The sequence below is a fragment of the Coregonus lavaretus genome, assembly GCF_964263955.1.
Source record: "Coregonus lavaretus genome assembly, chromosome: 7".
NCBI lineage: Eukaryota > Metazoa > Chordata > Actinopteri > Salmoniformes > Salmonidae > Coregonus > Coregonus lavaretus.
This window is the reverse complement of record NC_139994.1, coordinates 31,554,190-31,566,338: the sequence shown is the minus strand read 5'-3', so window position 1 is coordinate 31,566,338 and position 12,149 is coordinate 31,554,190. Positions and strand designations below refer to the sequence as shown.

The window sequence follows — 12,149 nt, the reverse complement described above, 5'->3', positions numbered from 1 at the left end:
GTAGGCTGTAACACAACAAAGTGTTGAAAAAGTAAAGGGGTGTGAATACTTTCTGAAGGCACTGTATGCTCCAAAAAAGTGTGCCAATTTTCATGCTTCTACAATTTGGTATAGAAGCATTGGCACACTTGTATAATTTTCTGAGCTCAATAGAACCTGATATAGTACTTTTTCACCCGAGCCCCATGGGGTCTACATGTGTATCCTTTAAGATCTCTAGCTGTATTGCCATTGTATATATAACATATTACACTCTGTGCACCAGCTTTCCAATATGGCCGCCAAACGTCTCCATGAGGCCAAATTAAGAGCGCTTTCACATGGCCAAAACTATTTAACTAACAGGTATGATAAAGCCCATTGCTGGCTTAGAATGATTGAGGTGGTGCAGAAGACCAAACAAAATGAAACAGGTTTGCCATTTATAGATATTTTTTCAAATATGACATCCTCTGTAGCTCAGCTGGTAGAGCACGGCGCTTGTAACGCCAAGGTAGTGGGTTCGATCCCCGGGACCACCCATACACAAAAATGTATGCACGCACGACTGTAAGTCGCTTTGGATAAAAGCATCTGCTAAATGGCATATTATTATATTATTATTATTATACTGCTTCTAGACCATACTAGTTTGGGTGAACTATTCCTTTAATGCACTCTGCAATGAAAAACTGAACTGAAGTCAAGCTTTGGCGTCTGTTATCTCTAGTGTCGGTTTTTACATTTGTTTTTGGATACTGAGGTTTTGACACATTTCGGCTTGCACTCTGTAACACCACTGACTGCCAAATAGAGGTCATTTTACTATCTATGGCATTAGTGTGAGCTATTCAGAAATGTGTGTGGCAAATGTATGTCTGCATCTTTCTGAGAGGCTTTTCAATGGTTCTTCACAGCATGTGAAACTGGCTGTCAACTTCTTGTAAAGGGGAACTTCATTACTTTTAAAGGAGAAGTATTTTTTTTATATGGTTTTGGTTGTTGATTAAATATGTTCCCCAAACAAATACAAACATTTAAATCTATTTTTGGGGCTATGTAGGCCCAACACAGGGGAAGCTGTATTTTCACTATTACATTTACATTTTAGTCATTTAGCAGACGCTCTTATCAAGAGCGACTTACAGTTAGTGAGTGCATACATTTTCATACTGGTCCCCCGTGGGAATCGAACCCACAACCCTGGCGTTGCAAGCGCCATGCTCTACCAACTGAGCGCCACCTTGGAGGGAAATTATTCGTTTGAAAAACATTTCCCTGCGGTACGGTGTACCTAGACAGAGAACTAAAGTACTTCCTGTTTTTGTCAAACTGTTCCTATGAGAACCACTACTCTTTGCTGAATATTCATGAGTGCTCCATCAGGGACTTTAATTCAGCGCCAATGAGTAGAAACGTTTACACACGACCACAGCATTTGGATGAGAGGTGCTATTTTGAAAGCCTGTAACAAATTTCCATCCATTTCTTTACGGAAATTCGTCAAACCCTCTGGAATCTGGGAGATTTCTAATGAAAACATGAAATTACGAGATTATAATGTATAATTTGTGATCCGTAACACACCCTGCTTAGAGTGTATGATTTACACCCTGCAGCTGATTCAGTGTTGCATTGAATCAAGTCAGGGTTTATAATGGAAACACCCGACATTAAAGTACATTTTTCTGCTTGGCGGAGCACAGTACAGATTTCAATTAGGTGCTTTTTAGAACCGATAAAACGTGCTCATAAATATGAGTGAGCACAGATGTGTTAAATGCGGCATGTCGTTTTCCAGAGCAATCTTGGGAGTGAGATGGAAAAAGTTAAACTGACGTCATACCTCCTTCATATATCTCCCATTTTTGGATAACACCCCACAGATGGAGCACATTCCCAGTCAGATTCCCAGTCAGATCCTTGTCTATACTGGAGAACAGAGCCAATAGGGACAAGGAGAGGCTTCCAAGCAACTTTTGATTTCACAAGCAGCAGATATACAACAGCAGACCAACAAGCTTGACCACAAACTATGAAACTCTGAGCTAATAAGATTTCTGTAACTTTTAATGGCGTTCGTGTGCCCAAGTCCGAGCAAGGAGTTGGAGAGTGTTGGTCAAAGTTTCTGTTTTTAATGAAGTGACTTGAGAGTAATTCCGTGCCACATAAAATACGATTTGAGTGTGAAAGGAGGCACAGACTCAAGACTGTCCACCCAGATGTATTCACTGTGTTCTCCTCTTTACTGACCCTGAAACACAATGGAGATGGCCTTTCTCTATTTGTGGTTACAGTAAAAACTAAATTGTACACATTCACATACAATTTTGACGTTCAATTTTACCTCACTCAAAACAACGATCGAATGCATTGCATGACAGTCCAAATAGCGTTCAAAACATCAACAGGAGATAATAGCATGCAATTGATTTTTTGATCATTAATTTTTCAAAGCACTAATTGCTTTTTTGACACAATGCAATGGGTATTTCTCTTGGCAACCCAGATTTACTGGGGATAGTATTAGGCAGTAAAGCACCAGACGGAGGGAGACCCGTTCGCTAAAAGGGAGACCAAATTCACACTCTCCTCTTCTTTGAAAGTGTAAGCAGGTTGCAGGCAGAATAGTACAGGAAGAAAGCAGACAGGTTAAACACATGGTTTTCCCTGCTTTTCTTTTCTTTGTCACAAGCACAGAACTTCCACCGCAATCCTCTGAAGGAACTTTTCATTTGCTAAGCTAATTAAGGGGCGAGAGAGAGAGCGAGAGAGAGAGATGGGCTGCTTTATAAACAGTTACTGTTTTCAACGAAAACTTGACATCCATGTTAAGAAAGGTGAGGAGTCACTAGTTTGTCAACACTAATTTGTCAAATTGTGGCTCCTACTGTCTACATGCACGGTGGCAGGGGCTAAAGTTAAACCACTGTCCATGTGCTGCATCTCCCTAATGTGTTTTCCTCATGCCTAGAAGGCTGGACAGTGTCTTTAATAAACACGCACACGCACACACACACACAACCACAGCCTCATGAAAGAATCCCTTCCAACTAGTCAAGAGAAGAGAGGGTGGGGGGAAAGCTGTTCCTTTCAAACAAATGCACATACGTCCTGCAGATGTTTGCGAGGCCAACACAAACACTCGCTTCTTGAGTGTCAGCAAAGCAGAGCGTGGTGCTGCATCTCTCTTCTTCAAAAAAAAACATTTTGCCTTCATTCTTTTCAGCTGTCTTAAAAGGGAATAATAATGCAACTGTTCTCAGGGTAACTCAAGACACAGCGGTAATGTCGAGCAGCGTCTTAGCCTTGGGGGTGGGGTCTACAAAGCAGGGCTGTATGGCTGATGACAAAAGAAGAGCGCATGAGGACAGACGCCTTCCTTCAGAGGCCCAAGGAGCCAAGGCCTGTATAGTCCATTAGAGATTACATAACGTTTGGCAGATAGGGAGATTGAAAATGCTAACTTTGAAAGGTCACGCCCCTCACCCCGTTTGACCTAAAATCATGAAATTAGGTACATAGGTCCCTCTCCTCACAAGGAACAAATGCCTCAGGGACCCATAAGGTCAGCCATGATGGATATTCTGCCATTTAGAATTTTGGGCTAAACTTTTAAAACGCTACTCTTCTGTCAACGAATGACCGATCTGCATGAAACTTGATGTTTATTTATTTATTTTAATTTAACCTTTATTTAGATGTCAAAGCAAATCAAATAAATGTTTATTTGACACATGCGCCGAATACAACAGGTGTAGACATTACAGTGAAATGCTTGCTTACAAGCCCTTAACAAACAATGCAGTCAACAACAAAAAAAGTGTTAAATAAAAAATAGATAAGTAAAAAAATTAAAAATTGCAAATAATTCAAGAGCAGCAGTAAAATAAAATAACAGTAGGGAGGTTATATACAGGGGGTACCGGTGCAGAGTCAATGTGCGGGGGCACCGGTTAGTCAAGGTAATTGAGGTAATATGTACATGTGGGTAGAGTTAAAGTGACTATGCATAAGTAATAAACAGAGTAGCAGCAGCGTAAAAGAGAGGGGTGGGGTTATGCAAATAGTCCGGGTAGCCATGATTAGCTGTTCAGGAGTCTTATGGCTTGGGGGTAGAAGCTGTTAAGAAGCATTTTGGACCTAGACTTGGCGCTCCGGTACCGCTCGCCGTGCGGTAGCAGAGAGAACAGTCTATGACTAGGGTGGCTGGAGTCTTTGATAATTTTTAGGGCCTTCCTCTGACACCGCCTTGTATAGAGGTCCTGGATGGCAGGAAGCTTGGCCCCAGTGATGTACTGGGCCGTACGCACGACCCGCTGTAGTGCCTTGCGGTCGGAGGCCAGGCAGTTGCCATACCAGGCGGTGATGCAACCAGTCAGGATGCTCTCGATGGTGCAGCTGTATAATTTTTTGAGGATCTGAGGACCCATACCAAATCTGTTCAGTCTCCTGAGGGGGAATAGGCTTTGTCATGCCCTCTTCACGACTGTCTTGGTGTGTTTGGACTATGATAGTTTGTTGGTGATGTGGACACCAAGGAACTTGAAGCTCTCAACCTGTTCCACTCCAGCCCCGTCGATGAGAATGGGGGCATGCTCAGTCCTCTTTTTTTTCCCTGTAGTCCACAATCATCTCCTTTGTCTTGATCACGTTGAGGGAGAGGTTGTTATCCTGGCACCACACGGCCAGGTCTCTGACCTCCTCCCTTATAGGCTGTCTCATCGTTGTCGGTGATCAAGCCTACCACTATTGTGTCGTAGGCAAACTTAATGATGGTGTTGGAGTCGTGCCTGGCCATGCAGTCATGGGTGAACAGGGAGTACAGGAGGGGACTGAGCACGCACCCCTGAGGGGACCCTGTGTTGAGGATCAGCGTGGCAGATGTGTTGTTACCTACCCTTACCACCTGGGGGCGGCCTGTCAGGAAGTCCAGGATCCAGTTGCAGAGGGAGGTGTTTAGTCCCAGGAGGATTGATAAAGCCCTCTTCTAGTCACCTTAAAAGAGACTGGGAGTCTGGTTCTAAAACTGCACAGAGGCAGGGTGTACAAATATTCAGAAAAGTTGCAAGAATCTACAGGAATATCAATAAAGTTGGTTGAAAATTGTATACTGTATCTAGAGGAATAGGAAATGAAAAAGGCCTGGCATCTGTGGTTCTGGGCCTGCTAGCGAATGCAGTTTGTGTATTGATGTTGTTATTGTCTTCTTTAATACAGAAGCCAAAGACAGCCTCAGGTGTGGAGCTGGCAGGAGTGTGGGGTGATCCAGCGGTCACCTAGCAGCCTGTGCTACTCTGCGCACAACATGACTTCAAATCAGTGAACACAAAACAAATGGCCAAAAAATGAAGCTCTGACGTGCTGTGTAGTTCTATCCATGGATACATTTCCCCTGACCCCCTTGTTTACGTGCCAGTGTTATTCAAGGACACGGGATCATAAAGCATACAATACACATCTATAAGCACATAATAAACATTGCTTTATAGCTACATAGCTACATTATTACAACTTAATGTAGGTATTCATGCATTTATGGTGTGCTTATAGATGTGTAATGCTTTATGATATACAGTTTGAAAACAATCATATATTTTGTTATATACAAAGTGTATAGAAAACACTAAAATTCCATTCCACTTTTGAGGTTTTTCCCACTCATTTTCCTTGAATGTCCCAAGATTCAATGGCCAATTCCATTTTTGAGTTATTCCTTTGAGGTCCTGCTTCAGACACTGACACAGCGCTACCCTCACATAAATCATCCATTTGAAAAGGAGGTGAACACCCATGCTTCCCACCAATACATGACAAAAATGTAATGCTCCCAAATCTGGCAACTAGCGGAACCCAAAGCATAGCTAGGGCCCAACCTTCTTTGGATCCGGGTTACATTTACATTACATTTACGTCCTTTAGCAGACGCTCTTATCCAGAGCGACTTACAAATTGGTGCATTCACCTTATGATAGGCAGTGGGACAACCACTTTACATTTTTCTATTTTTCAAATGTTATAATTTGTAATTTTTAGAGTATTTTTAAAAAAAAAATTTTATAATTTTTTTTGGGGGGGTGGGGGGGTTGAAGGATTACTTTTATACTATCCCAGGTATTCCTTAAAGAGGTAGGGTTTCAAGTGTCTCCGGAAGGTGGTCAGTGCCTCCGCTGTCCTGGCGTCGTGAGGGAGCTTGTTCCACCATTGGGGTGCCAGAGCAGCGAACAGTTTTGACTGGGCTGAGCGGGAACTGTGCTTCCGCAGAGGTAGGGGGACCAGCAGGCCAGAGGTGGAAGAACGCAATGCCCTCGTTTGGGTGTAGGAACTGATCAGAGCCTGAAGGTAAGGAGGTGCCGTTCCCCTCACAGCTCCGTAGGCAAGCACCATGGTCTTGTCGCAGATGCGAGCTTCAACTGGAAGCCAGTGGAGTGTGCGGAGGAGCGGGGTGACGTGAGAGAACTTGGGAAGGTTGAACACCAGACGGGCTGCAGCGTTCTGGATGAGTTGTAGGGGTTTAATGGCACAGTTACAGGAAATAAAGTCACTGTAAAAAAAATTGCAGAGGGGGGCCGGTCAGGGCATTATATATCACCTTCGACTATGACTGTGTCCCAATTGGCACCCTATTCCCAATAGATAGTTCAAATTTGGACTTTGCAGCTGGCACATCTAGGGGAATTTGTTCAGTTCTGCCTCCAGGGTAAGATTCATGACAATAAACGTCAACCAGCTAATTAACACATAGATTTGCCTGGTGGTTATCAGCCAAACCACTTGATTGCCATGTCAACAGGGGTGCCAACATTGAGAATCAATGTCACGCGTCGAGTTTAATTGAGGCGGATACACGCATCGCACTGCTGCAGGGTACACACAGATAGAGAGAAGCGATAGATTGATAGGGGGAGGGAGAAGGAGGGGGCTTATGGTAGTCAAACATACATAGGGCTGTAACAATTTATGTGTGAGCAGTTCGCCCGGTCATTGTCATGTCCACATAGCCATGGATCATACCTTTGTAGGCTACAACCCAAAGGACCAAGGGGTCAAAGAAAATGACAGGTTGGGAGGCTCTCTTCACAAATGCCTGATGACAACGTTCTTCGAAACAACAAAAATACAAAGTAACATGGCCACTTTTGTGTTTTTGTGAGCTTTGAGTTTCTCTCCAACAGTATCCAATGGAGTGAGACCTTATGAGTCAAGCAAACATAAGGGCTTCTGGTTCTGAGGCTCATCTATTAAAACGTGCGCTCTGGGGGTGACCTCATGCAAAACAATGACTCATTAAAACACTGGTGTCTGAATCAGCTAATTGGACAACCATTCAGAGAGGAACGGAGCCAAGTGACAAGTCTGTAAGCCACAGAAAAAACAACAGACACTTGGAATAAGAGATCAGTTATAGCACCAAATACATGAAAGACACAAAATGCTCACTGATATTTTTCCAAGTCCATTCCAGCATTCTAGCCAATTTGTGGGATAATCAGTGTGCCCCAATTATATTACCAAACATGATGATATAGAAACAACATAATCACATAATAGTAAGTTTGGACTTCTATAATGTTTGGCTCTAATGCTGACTTTCAACTGTAACACCAGTGTTACACTTAAGCAATAAGGCCCGAGGGGGTGTGGTATATGGCCAATATACCACATCTAAGGACTGTTTTTTCGCACGACACAACGCGGAGTGCCTGGATACAGCCCTTGGCCGTGGTATATTGGCCATATACCACAAACCCCCGAGGGGCCTTATTGCTGTTATAAACTGGTTACCAACTTAATTAGAAGAGTTTATTTTTATTTTAGTTTTTATTTAACCTTTATTTAACCAGGTAAGCCAGTTGAGAACAAGTTCTCATTTACAACTGCGACCTGGCCAAGATAAAGCAAAGCAGTGCGATAAAAACAACAACACAGAGTTACATATGGGGTAAAACAAAACAAAGTCAAAAATACAACATAAATAAATATATATACAGTGTGTGCAAATGTAGCAAGTTATGGAGGTAAGGCAATAAATAGGCTATAGTGCAAAATAATTACAATTAGTATTAACACTGGAATGATAGATGTGCAATAGTTAATGTGCAAATAGAGATACTGGGGTACAAATTAGCAAAATAAATAACAATATAGGGATGAGGTAGTTGGGCGGGCTAATTTCAGATGGGCTGTGTACAGGTGCAGTGATCGGTAAGGTGCTCTGACAACTGATACTTAAAGTTAGTGAGGGAGATAAGTGTCTCCAGCTTCAGAGATTTTTGCAATTTGTTCCAGTCATTGGCAGCAGAGAACTAGAAGGAATGGAGTAAACATACATGTTTTGTCATATATACTTATATACCACGGCTTTTAGCCAATCAACATTCAGGGCTCGAACCACCCAGTGTTATACTAGGGAAATTGTGTTTTGAGGGCTTGTGAAGAGCAGAATCAACAACCTCTGCATAATCAAAACAGTTGCTTTGTGAGAAGGTGTTAAAGTTCACAGTTAGCTATTGTTATCTAAATGCCAACTGAAAAGTACCAGTGGCCTGGCTTTGGCCCCACCCACGTGAGAGCAGGTCTGCCGGAGCCATGGCCCAGTGAGACAGGGGTACAGCCCGTGTAGATGAGAAACAGAAAAGTCTGAGCCTTTTGGGTAATACACTGGGGTAAACAGCTTATTGTTACACTGCCATAAACCACTTATTTAGCCCTTGTAAACATTACAGTATATTGTTGGGTTGCCTGGAGTTGTGTCTTACTTTGATAACCAAAACGGTAAACTGAGCTGAGTAACGGAACATAAAGTAGCATAAGGATGGATATAGCTAGGTTCCTTTCCTGGTATAGTTTATGAATAGGCTAGGAAAGTTTACGCAGCCAAAATGATTTTGGAAAGGCTACATGCAGCAATGGCGTTAATTTGCATTTCACAATAATAACCTATGAAGGCCAATACCTCTAAACGACAAAGCTTCGTAAATGGAACCAGGCTGGGTTTTATTACCTCCAAAGGCCAACTGATAACAGATAGCTTATAATAAGCCGTGATTTGTAAAAAGATTCGCGTTGTCATTTCAAACCAGAAAGGGTTCTTCTGTTTTTGACCAGCAACCTGCCACGTACGTATAAATTATAGTTTCGGAGATGTTAAAATACTTCAATTAAACTAGACAAATTCTAAAAAGAATATGTATATTTTCAAAGCAACCTCTGAACGTTTAAACATTGTCAACATAGACAAACTTGACCGGCATGTATAGTTCCAAGACTAAGAAAAAATATATATGTATATTTAATATTGACTACAGTTCAAGAAATACCTCTGTCCGAAATTGAATTCACATTGCTCTTAAGTTATAATATGATAGGCTACAATGTGTCAAATTCAGGACAAGAATGGGCTACAGTCACAATTGCTCCGAGTACGTTACAGTGCAACAAACAAGAGTGAGAGGTCCAATATTCTAAGTTGTTTGCCTCCCTAGCTACACCACAAGCAAATCGACATTTTTCACTTTTAAAACTTACCCTTTCCCCCGAGAAAAAGGCCGTTATGCCGAGGGTCAAAATTATCCAAATGTTCCTCATTATTCCTTTAATAAAATGTGCAGATACGGCCAAAATACCAAATCTTCCTCCTTCTCTCCTTTTCCTCTTCTGTTTGCGACTAAACCCCTCTCTGCTTGCACCCTCGCTCCAAGTCCTTGCGTTTCTCTCACTCTAGAGTGGAATCCCACCGGATACGTGTTGCGTTTTGTTATTCCTCCACGCACTTTTTCCTACAATAAATATATATATTTTTTGAGTCAAATTGCTGCGTAGGACACTTGACTTGGATGTTTCACAGTTGAATCCGGACTTGCATTCACTTAAATTATAGTAGAAACGCAAGTTAGATGTTCAGTTATAACTCGCTACGATTCGGCCATGTCACACTTCACAGAAACTCAACTGCATTGCTGTATGCATAGAGTCCGCACAGAAACTCAACTGCTTTGCTGTATGCAGAGAGAGTCGGGAAGAAAACAAAACACAGGTCAGATGAGGGAGAGCTCGTGCAATGATTGACAGTTACTTTGACCATATGGGTGCATCGTTCATTGGCATGATATACATATAATACAATTTAATAGCCTACATAATTATAAAACATTGTTTAATGTTCCAGAAAAGTACAGTTACCATTAGTCAACTATAATATAATTTATCATCTAAATGTATGGGTTATAATTATCTGCATCTTCTCTTCAATGGAGAGGCATAAATAACCATTAAATCACTGCAGTCATCTCGTCAGACCTTATAATTTCCCTGTAACAAAGTATTACTTAACTGAAATGACTGTGACAGCTTGAAACTGTTTTCCCTGATGGCCTCTATAGTCCAGTAGAGGATCATTTCAAGCAATTTTCCAGTCTGTCCATTTCTGTGGTTAATTTACATGCAAAGTCTCCCCCTACTGGTATAATTCACTCCTAATGCTAGAGTGATATTAAATGGGATGCAGTTTTAGTATGCCCACTGTATGAATCATAGAATCATATCAGGCATAGAATGTCAGTAAATGACAGTGTTTGAATCTTGAATGAGCACTATGTTTAAATTGTGTGACATTATCATACTGTGAATGGCAAACATAGCTTATTACTTACACGTAACAATGCATTCATACTTTGTATCAGGCTACAGTGCTTTTTCCACATTTTGTTACGATACAGCCTTATACTAAAATGGATTTAAAAAAAAATCTTAATCAATCTACACACAATACCCCATACTGACAAATAAAAAAAAAGGTTTTGTAAATTTTAGCAAATGTATAAAAATAAAAAACACAGAAATATCACATTTACATAAGTATTCATGCCGCTTCCTCAGTACTTTGTTGAAGCACCTTTGCCAGCGATTACAGCCTCAAGCCTTCTTGGGTATTACGCTACAAGCTTGGCACACCTGTATTTGGGGAGTTTCTCCCATTCTTCTCCACAGATCCTCTTAAGCTCTGTCTGGTTGGATGGGGAGTGTCGCTGCACTGCTATTTTCAGGTCTCTCCAGAGATGTTCAATCGGATTTAAGTCCGGGCTCTGGCTGGGCCACTCAAGGACATTCAGAGACTTGTCCCGAAGCCACTCCTGCGTTGTCTTGGCTGTGTGCTTAGGGTCATTGTCCTGTTGGAAGATGAACCTTCACCCCAGTCTGAGGTCCTGTGTGCTCTGGAGCAGGTACTCTGTACTTTGCTCTGTTTATCTTTCCCTCGATCCTGACTAGTCTCCCAGTCCCTGCCGCTGAAAAACATCCCCACAGCATGATGCTGCCACCACCATGCTTCACCGTAGGGATGGTGCCAGGTTTCCTCCAGACGTGATGCTTGGCATTCAGGCCAAAGAGTTAAATCTTGGTTTCATCAGACCAGAGAATCTTGTTTCTCATGGTCTGAGAGTCTTTAGGTGCCTTATGGCAAACTCCAAGTGGGTTGTCATGTGCCTTTTACTGAGGAGTGTCCCATCTTGCTTTCTTAAGATGAATGCACTAACTATAAGTCGCTCTGGATAAGAGCGTCTGCTAAATGACAAAAATGTAAAATGTAAAAATGTCTGGCCACTCTACCATAAAGGCCTGATTGGTGGAGTGCTGCAGAGATGGTTGTCCTTCTGGAAGATTCTCCCATCTCCACAGAGGAACTCTGGAGCTTTGTCAGAGTGACCAAAGGGTTCTTGGTCACCTCCCTGACCAAGGCCCTTCTCTCCCGATTCTTCAGTTTGGCTGGGCGGCCAGCTCTAGGAAGAGTCTTGGTGGTTCCAAACTTCTTCCATTTAAGAATGATGGAGGCCACTGTGTTCTTGGGGACAGGGACGGTCTGTTCAATAGGGCGATATGGGCGACGCACTGCCAAACGGGAAAAGGAAGGGATTTTTTTTCTAATCAATTATATCACGGCAACAGTAGTTATCAGTGTTGTAATCTGATCTGACTGCCACTAAATGTCAAATCAGGCTAAAGTCGTGCTTCAAATGGCCCCGCCCGTTTTTGGGGCGATTTCAGTCAGGTTGAAAATCGCCCAGAAGTCTCTCATAGCCTGTCATGTAAAATCTATTTTTTTCAAATTTCAAAGCTTTCAATACAATCTCTATGGGCTTCTGTGGGCTTGCACTTACGCGCTTTCGTCATAC

General features: G+C 42.2%; 1 protein-coding gene across 1 annotated transcript in view; it reads right to left on the bottom strand.

Moving 5' to 3' along the window:
* Positions 1 to 9,977, bottom strand: part of LOC311132415 (syndecan-2-A-like) — a 40,269-nt gene extending 30,292 nt beyond the window's left edge. The window contains exon 1 of the mRNA XM_084165701.1: positions 9,508 to 9,977. Coding sequence (XP_084021827.1) covers positions 9,508 to 9,567 — 60 coding nt within the window. The 5' untranslated portion in view covers positions 9,568 to 9,977. The remainder of the gene's footprint in view (positions 1 to 9,507) is intronic.
* Between the last annotated feature and the right edge of the window lie 2,172 nt (positions 9,978 to 12,149).